The following is a 15,545-nucleotide window of genomic DNA, read 5'->3' as shown; positions in this document are numbered from 1 at the left end:
GCTCACTTTTAATGAATTAACTATGCATTGAGCAAAAGAGACCTTTGAGAATATTGTAGGTAATATGAATGGGACTTGGTGTAAAAGATGTTGTGAAGACTGATCAGGGGATGACTCTCAAAAGACTGGTCTTTCTCACAGAACTGAGGCAATAAAAGTGGTAATAAACTCTTGGCAATAAAATCACTGCAGGTCAGCAGGCTATAGCTAATCATTTATCCGGACCGCCCACGCAGAAACAGATGCCTGCTCAGATCTCTCAAACATAAAAAGCAATGAGCAAGCACAGGAGCTTGTAGACTGAGCACAGGTGCAACCAGTGATTAATCAACACAGGTGTAAACACTGAGTTCAATTAACTCAAGGCTGCTCAGAGGAGAAAAGCCAACCAGAAAGAACAAACCAGAAAAGAATAGAAACAGAACAAAGCTGTTATTTGCTGTGACGCAAATAATCAGCTTCCCCCGGTGGGTTAAATTTAACCTCAGGCTGCAGGAGTCGGCGCTCACAGCACAATGTTCTCAGCAGATATTTCACAGGAAGACAGTGAAAAAGACCTGAGGATATTCACAGAAAGAAGTCAGAGGTTTTTTATCCTGTCTGGTAAACATTTATCATCTGGAGTCTAGACATACATTGACTGTTAGGTTGGTTCGGTAAACAGGATCGTATGACTGTATATATCAGTAGATCTTAGGGACCTTCAAATAATAAATTATGGATGATGACTGAGAATATTCACAGACATATTCTTAAAAATGTCGAACTGAAGTACTATTATGTTTTTGGTGTTTTTCTTCTCAGGCTGGGGGTTTTCCTCCTCTGAGGTAGATGTAGCAGTGAGCTTTGGGTGAACCCCTTCCTTCTCTCTTTTGGTTCCAGCTCCTGCACTTACAGGGAAAGGACTCTCTCCTTTTCAGAGGCCCTCAGCTTCTGCTGCACGTTGGACTCCAGTAACTGTCTATTCTTCATGTTGAGGACCTGGATTCTTATGAAGTCTTCCTCCTTCATGGCTTTTTTTCCCTTTAACTTCTCTAGCAGCTCTTCTACTCTTAAACTTCTTCCTTCAAAGATCTGATTCAGCTCTTCTATCTGTTTAAGGTAGACCTTCTTCTCCTTCTCCCAGGCTATTTCGTTGACAAGGGGCCTTCTCCTGCTCAGTACCCTTCAGCTGCTGGTACTGAGCAGCAAGTCCATTTCTTTTTGACTTTACTGCTAAGATTCATCCTCAATTACATTTTGCAGGCCCTTCTTTTCTGCCCTCTCTGCGCTTTATTTATCAGCCATAAAGCTCATTTGAAGAAAACTGTTGTTCAAGACCTTGACCTGACTGTCCAAAGCTTCAAGTGTATCCGAGACCTTGGTTTGGAGCTTCATAACCAAGACTACGAATTTTTTTCTTGACTGAAGACCTTTCCTCCTCTGAGTTCTTGGGCTCCTCCTGGCCACACACGTCATTTTCATCTTGTGCCGATGTTTCTAGATGAATCACACTGACTTTCTCTACGCTCTCAGCTTTGTCCTTTTCGGACAAATCTTTGAGAGTCAAATGATTCTCTTCATTTTAAGTTGTTGTATATGAGTAATCAAGGCCTTGTTCTCCCTCTCCAACGCTTTGAGTTTAGGGACAAATGAAGCTGCACACTCGCTCCATTCCCCCTGGAGCTCGTTGAGGTCACAGATTTCTTTGCGGAGGAACTTTTTCACTCAGAGTCCCTTCACCACCTCTCCACACGCAAATCTTTTTCTTCATGAAGCTGCAGCTTATTTTGTTGAAGTTCTCTTTGCAGATTATTCTTTTGAGCTTTTTGCAAAAAGCTCAATTGAGTAGCATTTTTTGCAGGCACGTGACTTTTTTGTATTATATTTTGTTATAGTTTGGTATCATATGTACATTGTATATTTCCTTTTTTTTTTTTTTTGGCGTAGTAGTTTGAATGGCTTTTAAGCCTGTCCTCTGTGTACAGCACATCTTGGTTGGATGTAAAACCAGCCTTACACAAGGCGGATACACCAGGCGATACAACTAAATGCTGAGGTGTATGGCGGACGAACTCGAGTGCAAGAAGGTAACAACCAACGCCATGCCTGTGAAGACCCATGCTGCCATCTTTCATTCAAGACGGAGAGAAAAATAGGGCTAGCCTCTCATCTCCTTACTCATGCCCACTGAACACAGCCAGGGACTGGAAATGTGCTCTGACATAGACCAGAGACTGATCTTCCCCCCCCGAGATTGCAGCGACCAACCTGCGACCAGATCTGTTCCTCTGGTCCAATGCCTGCTGGTGCGCCTTCATTGTCGAGCTCACTGTCCCCTGGGAGGATGTGGTGGAAGAGGCCTTTGAACAGAAAAAAGCTGTGATACGCCTACCTTGCAGCTGACACTGAGAAGCGAGACTGGAGGGTTGAAGTGCGTCCAATTGAGGCAGGGGTCAGAGGGCAGGCCCACGGGAAAGCAGTTAAGCCCTTGCCAACGCCGCAGAAAGGACCAGTCACTGGCATGTGGTTGAAAAGAAGAGATCCCATCTGTTTCCCCAAGTGACCGTCTAGAGGCTAACCACAAGATGCACACACCCAGGTCTGATCAGCCTGCGGCGGGCCTAACATAACTCAGGGTGTCCTGTGATGAAACGCCAAAACACTCAGTGATAGCAATAGCTAATGATCACTTCCAAGAATATCTCTAATAATTGTTGAGCTGAAACTAAACACCTTGTAACACCTTTAACTAACGACCAGTAGCTTTAGTGAATAAACTAATAATACTTACCAACTAGACCCTATAGAGTAGCTTTGCTGCAGTGTAAAGCAGTGGCAGCCTGCTATGCCAGAGTAGTTGACAGAGTAGTCGATTTGTAAAGAAAAGGATTCACACATTGTTGATTTTTGGTGATTTCACAGGAATCCTACAAGCCTACAAGGAGAATAGGAAACTTCCGTCCACTGCTGTGGAGAGATCATTTTGTACGGTACTGTACATCCTCTGAGCCACTGCTGTCATTGCTGTTAGTGTATTAAATTCTCGACTACAAGGTGTTGTGTATTTTCCTGCAGGAGGGAAACATCTGGCAGTGTATCTTTCCCCCTATGGAAGAAATGTTTGCTTTCATGTGAGTTTTCTTTTTTTTTTTTTTTTTTGATGTGGAAAACTGGTCTCAGCAGTGGAACCACAGGCATTAACAGGAAGGAACAGGATGACTCTTTCCTCCTGCCTTAAATCCTGCTGCCATGAGAGACAACCGTATCCCTCCAGAGCCTCACAATCAGCTGCAACCAATATCAAGCACATCGGACTAAACCTGTAAACCCCTCACTCTGTCTCAGGCCAGTTTCCACTCTGAGAACATCTTAACAGGCACAATATTTCCCCTCGTGTATTGTTCATTATCTCACATCGAATCTCCGAATACTTTTATTGTTCACTGCAGGCTGCGTGTGTGTGATTTGGCCACAACAGCAAAAATTGTGCACCATTTCACACTTTATATTGTCATACGTTGGAGGGTAAGTGTAGGAAACAAACACAGCTCACTCAAGCCTGTAAGAACACTTTTTATTTACTAAACTCGAGTCATGTAGAAAGCTTTCATCAGGATGTTCTATGATCTTTCTAAATTACAATCAAGGTGCGTGAAAATAATCTGCACACAAAAAGAGGGCATTTTCCAAAAACAAAGGAAAAATTGTAAAAGATAGTGACAGTTTATATTAATAATAATAAAAAACTAACAATACTAACGCATTTAACAGCGTTGCTATGAGCAGGTAAGCTTGTTTTATCTCTAAAACTATGTAGATCCTGAAGAACAACAAACTTTAAATAACAATATTGTTGTGGCAGATATGGCAGCATTAATTTTTCAACTTGGCTTCAGATTTGGCGAGAGCTGTCCTTCCTTTCGTACATATTGTACCATATGACTCAAGCCTTTATCGTGAGCTAAGCACTTACGGACGAGTGTTTTATTCTCATCGATGAAGAGAGTCATCAGGCACCAAATCTCCCTGCACTGAAATCACAGACAGAATGTCCTCACGTCCTCCACAACACTTCAATAAATATGTTGGAAATTGGTGATTTACTTCAGCTTCACTCTAATTTAATAATCAACTCAGTATGACATGGATTATGCTTTTTCAATATAGAGCTCCTGCTACCATCGTGTGGCCTTAGCCCTGTTTTGGCTCCAGTTAGTTATGTAAAAGTCTGATTTGGTTCCGTAATGGGGTGATGTGGGCGACTCCTGTGGCTTTTGATCCTTTCGGCTCAATAGTCAGAATCAGTAGTCGTGGTCCCAGCCGGAGAACTCCTCCTCTGCCTTTGTCTGGTCCAGAGGGAAACGGTCAAAGTTGATGTAGCAGGGGCCCTGACGGAGGAAAAAGACATTGTTGAAGCACATTGGCTGCATCTTGAAGTGTATCACTTCTTTATAAATAACATGTAAGCATATTTCTTTCAAAATTTTACTTTGATTGTTGCACATATAATAATGCATTTTCAGTGTTATAGAGAACTGCTGAAGATTTGAAAGCACAATATAAAGGGCTACAAAAGTGTAAAAGTGTATTTTACAGAGTTAATGCACAAAATCTTCTCTGAAAGTGAACCAGCTACATTCTTTGGTTCTGTTTTCTTTAAACTACACAAAAAGTGTTACCACTTTTTACACAATAGTAGAAGCACTCGGCTGGAGGTGTGACTTGCCTTGCGTATGAGCCGGACCGTGGGAGCGTCGAGCTGACCCACCCGCAGCTTGTGCCAGTTCATGCTGCTGAACCACCTGAAGGGAAAAGAGGAGGGAGATTACAAGTCAAATACAATGAGAACGGACTGAAATGATTGATTCTAAATTAAAAAGCTCATTAAGCACCAGAGGAGCTTAAACTGACTAAAACAAACAAATGTTTGTTTTTTTTTTAAGTCTTTTTTATCCAATGATTGTGTAGTATCGTACCTACTTAACTTTTTAACACTTATAAAAGACATGTTGCCATGGTTACCTGTGATTCCGGACATCTTTGATTCCATCCTTCTTGTTTCCTAACCTCTGACCTGGCCGAAGTCTGTGAACAAAAATGCAAGACGTCAGTCATACGGAGGACATTTACATATCTTTTCTTACATAAGTTTCCACTTTTCAACACATTTGTATTCAGAAACCATAAATACACAAATGCATGTTATAATACAATGTATTGATTTGCAGACATGTTCAGAGGCACATAGGAAGAGCTGTCTGAAATGCCCAAATGCTCTATACCTTACCTTTTACACGGTCCAATTCTATATTATGAGAGAGTTATTCAGGCAACACACTGAAGTAATAGATATATCACTATATAAAATTGTAACCATGATGCAGTCAGTATCGTTCTCTCACCTGCACAGCTTACTGATAATGGACTTGGCTGCTTCATTCAGGTAAGGTGGATACTTGAGCGCGCCCTCCAATATTTTGGCATAAATCTTCTGGGGCTCTGAACTTGAAAAGGGAGGGCTGAAAGATAGAAAATACGTTTGATGTTAGATAATCTTTCGATATAAAGCAATTATCACATTAAAAGAAAATGTCTCAGAACATCCACAGTGGTTCTTTTGGGTAACCTGAACCTGTGGCTGCAGGCACTAAATGATGAGAAAAGACAGATGTGTTTCACTGCTGCAGATGTCAGCCATACTTCCCTGCTGCCATCTGCTGGTCAGCATTAAGATTTGACTCATTTTCAATTTATTCTCACTTTGCCATATTTCTGTGACTCTATTGCAGTGATTCTCAAGCCTTTTCTGGCAGTATTAGTATTAGTATCAGTATTACCTTCCCACCAGTAGCTCAAAGATCAGAATGCCAAGGGACCAAAAGTCGACCGCAAAGTCATGTCCCTGGTTCTTGATGATCTCTGGGGCCATGTACTCAGGAGTACCGACAAATGAGTAGGTTTTCTCACCACGTACTAACTCCTTGGCAAAACCAAAATCCACCTATACAGACACACAGACACACAGACACACACACACACACACACACACACACACACATATAGTATGCAGATCATACACAGGCTCTAGGTATGGAAACCCTTGCGAAGTCCCCCTTAGTGCAAAAGCACATTGTCACATACAGGTGTATTTCCTGAATATTTAATCTGTACTTAGAGCTTAAAGAGGGCACAAATAAATGAGCAGACACACTTCTTCACAGACAAGGACTCACTAGTTTGACATATCCCTTAATATCCAGCATCAGGTTCTCAGGCTTCAGGTCTCTGTACATGATGTTCTTCTTATGGAGGTAGGCATAGGCCTCCACCACACAGGCAGTGCAGAACACAGCGATGGACTCGTCAAAACGCCCTCTGAAATCACAGTGACACGCTTTAATTTGCTGTCAAATAAATTTATTGCATCCCATCGCCTTCTATTGCTGTTATTTTCATTGGTCTGGGCACGAGCGGCCCTTGGAAATTGAAGTTTATTTTATTGTTGGCACTATAGATTGCATCAGCACATATTTCTCTGTGTCAGATAGTGGCACTGAATGTTGGTGCAATTTCAGTGCATTTGACGTGGAGATCTCAAGATAGCCTGAAGGCAATAAATGAAGTTTCCTACCCATAAAGCCACCACAGCTTTTTAAAACAGTGATTGAATAAAAATTGTCTCTCTTTTATAATATCCTATTGTTTACACTGATTCTACCTTGTGTGACAGCATACACAATATCCTGCTTCATCAAAAAAACAAACAAAAACCAAACAATGCCATTTTATTGTGGCTTGTCGTCTGTTTTCTCACACTTCTTTGAGTTTGGTCCAGATCTCCCCACCACCACAGAACTCCATGACCATGTAGATGTATCGTGTGTCTTTGAAAGCTGCATGAAGCCTACACAGAGAGGATAGAAAGGCAGGATGAATTACTCCCAGATAGTTTTTCTGAGCATGCAACTGTTATGCAGTGATGTTAAGTGACTACACTCAGTGTGCGTTCACTCGCAGATACCTGACGATGAAGTCGCACTGGATGGCTTTAAGGATTTTCTTCTCAAACAGCATGTGCTCCTCCTGTCTCTTGGCAACAATGTGCTTCTTGCTGACTCGTTTCATGGCGTAGTATTTGCCATGGTTCACTGTGGTCATCTTAGAATTGAAAAATATAACCCAAAGTATCACAAAATAGACAAAGACATGGCTCTGTGATACATTGATGTCTTGGTGGCAGTTTTGGGGATAATTTGGAGGTAGAAAATATCTTTACTGGATGAGTTTAGAAGCACATTTTAGCTGATACAAAGAAAGTTGTAATGAAATGTCAATGATTTTCTTTTTTCCTGAATATGTTATCAATTACATTTATAGGTCCTCAAACAACCTGATCGTTTACTTAAATGTATTTACTTTTGACTAATACTGGTAGTTTGAACTTGGAGGGCCTGCAAGGTCAGTCGTCCTGTAGCTTATTTTAGGGATTGTATGAAAATTATTAGGAGGGGAGAGGTGGTCAGAAAAGCAGGAGGTTATTTCCTCCTTTGTTAATAGGATTGTCTGATTGAGTAGATTAGTAGCATTTTTTCCAAAAATAGGGAGCTGCTGTGTTTTTGATTTTTTCATGCCTTTTCCTCACGTTTTCCATAAACATATAGTTTTGATATATTAGTGGGCGTTTTTTCCAAGTGAAGGGGGTGGGTCAAAAAGACTCTCCCCATCCTGCTAATTTTCATACAGTCCCTTAGTATTGCCTCATTCCTGTCCTACTTCCTGCATTTCTCTTGCTGGGATTTCAGTCTTATGTATTTCAAACAGGAAAAAAATGTAAGTTAAAGTTAAAGTTTTCCCCCTATCTCAAAGTAATGTTTATAAGACAACTCCCCCAGTTTGATTTTGGATAAGAGAACTTACGTATTTCACACTCCAGCAAATACACACACATACACACAAAAATACACTCACCAGTTCAACACGCCCAAAACCTCCGACTCCAAGCGTGACAGGATCTCCTAAGAAGCGACCCTCCTGGTACAGCACAGGAACCAGATCCTTAAACCTCAAGGTGGAGGTGGTACTGAGAAACAACGAGAGCTTTTAAGTAATGATAACTATTTCATTTCAAGGAATTCGTTTGTGTGATTTGTACGATTGTGTTACATCTTTTTTTCCTGCATCCACCAAGTTTTATCGTCTGCCACACACACTCACCTTGACTTCTCTGGAACTTGTGCTTCCTGCAGCACTTTGGAGCTGGTAGTAAAAAAACAAGCAAGAGTCAATACATACGAATCTGGGCAAGACAGAGAGAATAGGTAGAAGTAATAACTGGACACATATTTTATAGTACGCACTCGTCAAACAGCTCCAGGTGCTCTATGGGAATTGTCTCTTCAAATACCCTGAAGGAAAAGGCGTTGTTAGTCAACCTGTGCATTAATCAGCAAGTGACAAACACACAACAGAAAGAAAACAGAGTGCAGGCTAAACCAGGCGACACTGACAGAGAACAAATACACCGGAGGAAATCCAGATCACATCACCTTCGTTTACGCTCAAAATTTAATGTCAAGTCAGACTCACTCCTTGTCAATGGAGAAGCATGTAACAGGGCCATCAGCAGTGCAGGTGGCAGTTCTCAAAACTTCCCTGCAAAAGGAAAAACATTGCACGTCAACCCAGGACAACTGTATGTCATTACTGTATATACTAATTTGTCAACACCTCAGCTGTCAAAAATGTGAGAAATCTTTGAATTAGCAACTGAAATCAATGACATCTTTTAACATTTTGTTTTTCTGCAGCAGGACTGTCATCAACTAGGCCCTGATTAAATAAAATAATAGCGAATAATGGAGGAGGATTGGTTGGTGCAGGATTTTCCAGCACATTGATACAGAAGAGTCACTTTCTCCACAGAAGTGAGGAAACGTTGCATATTTATTAATTCACACTGCACAAATCTGCATCTGAAAAACCTTCCAATAAAACAACACAAATGCTGCCTTATACTCAGCAGTTTAGAGGTACTAGCTGAATGGTATCTTATTATCTATTATTATTTCTACATTATCACTCTACATACTGTATTGTTGGTTTTTATGCAGCACCACTGACAGCCACATCAGTCAGCCACACGCTCACTGCACCACATTTGAACAACCTAAAATTAGCTAAATTTAGAGAAACTTCAATTTCATTTCATTTCATTCTGTGACTCCAAATGACTTGTTCACATTGACACGATCAGCAGGTCTATCCAACCAAAATGCCAAAGATGACAGCAGCCAAAGAGGATGCACGGAGCAGTGGATGTTGCACAAGGCTCTCACAAATATCCTCAGGCATGTGTCGTGTTGCCATGGTTACCGTATGAGGGCCTGTTCCCCGAAATGCTCCCCTTTTCCCATTCTGCGAATCTGCTTCTGCTGCCCGTTCACGTTCTTAGTCACCAGGACCTGAGGGGGGAAACACACACGGGAGGCAGGGAGACAGAGTTCATATATATACAGTGTATACACACACAGGCTGGTACAATATCATGTTTAAATATGAGTTTGTGCACACAGCATGACACTGTAATACCTCTCCTTTCAGGATGATGTAGAACGTGTTTGCATCAGTTCCTTCTCGAACTATAACATCTTTGTCCTGATACTTCACCTGGGAAAGACAACACAAGAAAGACAAGGCCATAAAAGAGTCACCTCCACATATTTACACAATGTTCATCATGTGTTTGTCTTGACAATAAAGTCCGTATTTTACAGGAAAACAAAGCCATAAATTTAACTCATGAAACCGTATATAAACCTCGGTTACTGCAATTCAAAAATGTCAACATTTCACATCCAAAAAAAAAAGTCATTATTGTGTTTAGCCCAGTTACTATTTATGTTTCAGTTTGTGCAATGTGTTTTAAAATGTGCTGGTTAAAATCAGCAGAACTGGATTTTTTTTTTAATAAGAAAATAATTATTATCCATAATGGGACATCTTAGTACACACTTCATCCATGGAGTCAATGATCTTGGACAACTGGACATCATTCAGGTCCTTCAGAGTACGAGATCTGTGACGGGATCCAAAGAATACAGCAGAAGAGTTAGACGTTGTTCGTGGTCCATTAAGCCAGGAAAAACTTTGTTCATGGTAAGATGTTAAGGTAGAAAAAGAGGTGACGGGGTGAAGAAGAAACCACCAAATAGATCCACCACCAAGAATAGATCAGCATTTTGGGATAATACAGTAGTTTCCACAAAATGTCGATCTATTCCTTTAATTTGGACAAATTGTGCTGATTTAAAACCCCTACTGGCTGCAGAGTCTATCGTGTGAACTCACGTCTTCAGGAAGCCCATGAGCTGCTCCCGTTTCTTCTTAGACTTGTTGGTTATGATCGTCCTGTAGGTCTGTCGTTCCATACACCACAGACGCACCACTGTCTTCGCTGCAACATAGGTGATGAAAAGCTGAAGTTTTAGTGATTCAGTCTGGTTGACGGTCATAAGCAAAGAGAATGAGTGATTAGACCAAACAGTGAGAGAAACACAAAGCCCTGAAAAACATTCATGCTCAGGGCCGCAAGAAAGTTGTTTGAAGTACAGTCTATACACTGTAGTTCCTGTTTTAAACACTACTGAACACATAAATAATCCCATGGCACCACACATAGCACACAATAGCATGCTGTAAATACCTACGGTCGCTATATGTATGTGCATATACAACCATCACGGAGGCTGACCTTTGACCGTTGCTGTCCGTTTGCAGTTGTACAGGATGGCCAACTCCCCGAACACATCACCATAGCTTAGAGTTCGGAGGTCCTGGCTCGCCTGGGTGACACGGAGCTCACCAGCTACAGGACGGGAGGAACAGAGAGAGCTGCTTTATACAGGTGTGTAGACTTTGCATGAATCTGAATATTAAAAACATCATTTAAAACAACAGAACTCTTCATTAGAATTAGAAACACACACACCCACACACACTCAGGTGTTTCCCCACCTGCCACTATGTACATGCTGTCTCCTTCGGTGCCCTCTTTAATGACTTCATCCCCCGGCTGGAAGTTAGATACCACTAACAGCTCCACCATCATGGCTGTTTGCTCGTCGTCGAGGCGGCTCAGGAAGTCATTCTTCTGGATGGCTTTGACTATCACACTCTTCTCACTGGTGATGGAAGATGAGAGAAGTCATGTTGATGTAAGGTCACTTGAAGTTGCTCTCATGCCACATGCAAACATTGTGTAGGCGTTTGATGTGTGCTGAAGAGGCAATTAGAGTGGATTTGTCACAATGGCAAAAAAAAAATCAAGCGCTGTCTTACTTAAATACAGGGATTTTCTCTCATAAGCAGTTCTGATTACCGACCTGGCAGTTTTCTTGACCTGGGTGCGTGTAATCTCCAGGGTCTCACGGATCGGTTCGGGGGCAATGACAGCCGCACGGCTCTTCCTGACCTCTGGTTCAATCTCATTACCGCTGTGGGAGGGAAACTCTGGAACAGGCAAACAGAGGAGCACAAATGGAGGGTTAACTACTCTAAATTGCTGCCAAGTAGAATCGTGTATGTGTGTGTGTGTGTGTGTGTGTGTGTGTGTGTGTGTGTGTGTGTGTGTGTGTCTGCCTCTTACCCAGGTCGTGATATTGACTCTGCAGCTCCTGCAAAAGTTTTTCTTTCTCCTGCAGTCGTTGTTCTGTGAGGATAAAAGCAGATTCATTCTTTTATCACAAAGTAGATCCTACTCTAATGTAGCACTTTCTCTGGCATGATTTATCTGCTTCTTTCATGGCAAACATGGATGAAAAAAACAACTTTTACAGCACTGGATATTTGAGGCACATTTAATTTAACATTTGATAATGATCCTTATCCATCACTTATGTCAACTATTTATTCATTACTTTTAACTATTTCCACCATTTATCCATTATTCATTGTTTATTCATTCATTTTTAGCTAAATATTCCCACCATTTACCCATTACTTATTTCAACTTTTTATCCTTTGCAGCTAGCTAGGTAGTTTAACTAACTATTTAAACTGTTTATCCATTACCTTTAGCCAATCTTTAGCTGTTGTATCGTTGCACCTACCCCCTCGCCACTGCTAGTTGGTAATCACTACACTATAGTACATTGCTAGATCACAACTGGCTGTGGTCACAACCCAGCCTCACACAAACATTGTTCCACAATACATTAAAAGGTGTGAACCCGTTGAACAGTGGCATTCCTCCTTACAAGATTTAAGGTGGTATTGTTATGGCTGTGCTTACCCAGGTCTTTATTTTGCCTCTGCAGCTCCTGGTTGATCAGACATTGTTTTTCTAGCTGCTGCTTCAGGTCCTCTAGTTGCTTCTCCATGGCTACAGGGGGAAAACGTACAAAATATGAAGATACATGGGGGGAATCCATAGAGTCATCAACAGATTAATTGAAGTCATGCAATCACGGTAGACACGTATAGGAAGTTTAAATTAGCATCTGAACTGAGACATAAAATACTGCGCCATACACGCTGATATGTGTAGAGATGATATCATATTTAATGTAACTATAAACAAGGCAGTGAGCTCCACTGCCAGCACACAGCGAGATCCCAGCTGAATAATGCAGACTAATGATGGACAGTCAACAGGGTGCTTTCTGAATGCTGTCACACCCTGCCAGCTTCTGCTAAAGATCTATTACTGTTCCTGTGACCAATGGCAGCACAAAACCTGTCAGTATAAAACCCTTCATTAAACGTTCCCCTGTTGCGGACTGTGAGCCTTCTGTGCATTTCTTTATTCTCTCCGCTTGTGTGCCGCTACAGTGATGTGTGACGTTAACAACCTCTGCTGTATAATTCAGTGTTTACAGCGAATGTGTGCGCATGCTATCAAATGAACTGAGGCGGATTCATTAGCCCGGCTGCGTGCGAGGGGTTAGCAGGTATCTCTCTTCATCCAGGAGATCTGCTTCACAAAAGCCTTGATAAAGAGACGTCTTCACCACCACCAAACGTTACAATCAACACAAACACAAGGCCTGTTAGCGAGGCCTGTGGTGGCCGAGATGTTTGCCTATGATCACCGTGCTCATCATGTGACCCCAGTTACCACCGCCTCACCCTGAACATTGAACAGCTCTGAGATTAGACATGATGTTAAAGCGAATCATAAAGTGACTGAGCAATACACAGCAAACTGTGACGGGCAAATATAAAATGGTTCCTGTTCCTCTCTGAGAATAAGAGTGTTTCTGTGACGCAGGTCTGTGCAGAAGGTGGCAAGGAGCTGGATAAGACCCTTAGGTGCTTTAATAACTTCTTCACAGCATTCCCAGTCACCTATGTTGGATATATTCCACATCGCCTGTGACTCAGTGTGACGATACAGTCCATTGCATAAAACCATGCAGCTTCACTGCCAAGTGTTAATAGGCCTGTGTCGCAGGAAAGACAAAGCTTAACACTCATTAAAATTTTACAGGGGACATAATCGCAACAAAAAATATGTCGCTGCGTGTTGCACCATACTTGGAAGTCAAATATATGCTGGGGTGTTTTATTAACCTGTCGCCTACACACACACACACACACACACACACACACACACACGAATAAAGAGAGAGAGAGAGAGCAGTGCACAAACACAATTTGTAAGCTTTCTAGGAACTTGCAACCACAAATAAAGACCAGTGAGACAGAGAGAGATGATAACCTTTAGTGCCTGCTGGTCAACATTTAAACCATTGTTCGTTTAACCCTGCCCTTTTAGCCCGGGGGGGGGGGGGGGGATTGTTACAGTGAGCCCCATAAGAAGCTGCTGGTTGTGTATTAGCTGTTTTATTCTTTTTTTTTTATTATTCATGTGATGCAATTTCAAATATATTTTTAGTTGTATCATACGAATGGTGAAAAGACTTTTTAAACACTGACTGATCAGCAACAGTCAGAAACAGTCCTATAAGCAGAGATTCGTCTTGTTCATTTCTGGGAGAGAATGTGAAAACAGAAATTAGCAGAGACAATTAAAAAGAAGGGGGTCTTTGTGTCAGCACAGCAGGAACATGATGCCAGACAGATCCCCATACAGCCAGCGTACTGTACACTCCATACTGCCTCATTACTAATTCATGGCCAAGTGTAACTACAGCTGAAATCTCATAAGATGCCCTGTAATAGGAACCTGTTCACAGTATGTTTCTAGTCTGGTGGTGTGTTTGAAGAACACTCTTTCACTGTGTGTTAGGGTTTTTAGCAGGTGCAGCACCTCATCTTTTTACTTAATAGAATTGTGGTTGCAATAACTATCATACCTCAAAGAGGAAAAGAAAAAAAGTAACGTATTCTGCTCTTTACAAGCCTTTAAAGCTGGTAATCAGTATTTTAAACACACTGAGCCACTTGACAAAATATGGATCTGCAGCACAGACTCAACAAAGCAAAAAAAAACAAAAAAAAAAGGATTTACATGACATCCAGCGTTCAGAGACACAATAGATACGTCAGAGTCACACTCACCTGCAGGCTGTGTGTGATCAAGAGAGGAGATGAGTGTCTGCGCAGCTTATAAAGGCCGCATGGATGATAGGAGCCAAACAATCACCCTGAACTGCTCACAAGATCCACTTCCAGTCGTACAGAAGTATTCGCTTTGCATACAGCTTCTGCGACCTGCTTGACCCCCAGACCGGCTACAGACTGGACACACCTGAGCAGACACAAAACATGCAGTCGCTGTCTGCTGTCTCTCTGGCATTACTTCTTCCGCACACTTTCTCAGCTTACACTGCCATGTCTGCTCCTCAGCGTTTACTATTTTTACTCTCTCTCTGTCTCTCGCTCTCTCTCTCTCTCTTTCTCACTCTCAGTCTTTCCTCCTCTTTCTCTATCTGTCAGTCTCAGCAGCTCTGGGGTTGAATCATTAACCATAACTTGAGGCTCCACCCATCACACCAGGTAGAGGATGTAGTGGAGAGAAAGCTGAGGTTGGGTGTGAAAAAAAAAAAAATCAGTGCAAGTGCACAGCTGAAGTGTGATTATATACAAAACATGTATTCTAGCAGTTACTTGTTTTCTCTAAAAATTGAAGTGCATATTGTTTGTTTTTTGCTTTGAAAGATACTGATGTGGGACTTCTGTGACATTTATCAGTTATATATTATTTCCGCATTTTCAGCATTTTAGGATCCCAATATCCCAGCTACAGCTGATGATAAAGAACTTGGCCCAGACTCTTGGTTCTCACGTGTTGACCACACAAAAGGTGCTACTGCAGGCCTGATGCTCCCTTTTTGAAACAGGCGAGGCAAAACATCTCTACCATGTTTGTGCCTCTTTAACTTTGGCTCAGTGTCTCTTGTACTCATTCTGACTTTTTGGTTGTAAAAATGTAGTTACCTTTCAAAGGAGATCAACTGCCGTCAAAAGAGTTTAATAACAGTAACCCGTTTTATTTTGGACACACTATTTTTGGGCTTGTGCAAAAAAATGGGGGTGTCTGACAGAAGGTTAAAGTGGACGTTTCAGTAAATGATGTTAGTCTGTTGTGAAAGATGACAGAA

At 41.7% G+C, this 15,545-nt stretch overlaps 1 protein-coding gene across 1 annotated transcript; it reads right to left on the bottom strand.

The window, feature by feature from the left end:
• Window positions 1-3,540: 3,540 nt before the first annotated feature.
• Window positions 3,541-12,555, bottom strand: prkg3 (protein kinase cGMP-dependent 3). Its single transcript, XM_056405723.1, has 21 exons — window positions 12,272-12,555; window positions 11,627-11,689; window positions 11,364-11,490; window positions 10,996-11,162; window positions 10,733-10,846; window positions 10,330-10,435; window positions 9,994-10,057; window positions 9,571-9,648; window positions 9,355-9,443; window positions 8,569-8,634; window positions 8,340-8,387; window positions 8,197-8,238; window positions 7,951-8,062; window positions 7,004-7,140; window positions 6,797-6,886; window positions 6,216-6,357; window positions 5,820-5,983; window positions 5,385-5,501; window positions 5,005-5,067; window positions 4,709-4,784; window positions 3,541-4,370 (listed from the first exon to the last, which is right to left on the bottom strand). Exons 1-21 carry the CDS (start codon window positions 12,408-12,410, stop codon window positions 4,284-4,286), a joined length of 2,091 nt encoding a protein of 696 aa, XP_056261698.1. The 5' UTR covers window positions 12,411-12,555; the 3' UTR covers window positions 3,541-4,283.
• Window positions 12,556-15,545: the final 2,990 nt, after the last annotated feature.

The sequence above is a fragment of the Seriola aureovittata genome, chromosome 19, assembly GCF_021018895.1.
Source record: "Seriola aureovittata isolate HTS-2021-v1 ecotype China chromosome 19, ASM2101889v1, whole genome shotgun sequence".
NCBI classification, from domain to species: Eukaryota; Metazoa; Chordata; class Actinopteri; order Carangiformes; family Carangidae; genus Seriola; species Seriola aureovittata.
Note: the sequence above shows the minus strand (reverse complement) of the source record. Positions and strands in the feature narration are given on the sequence as shown.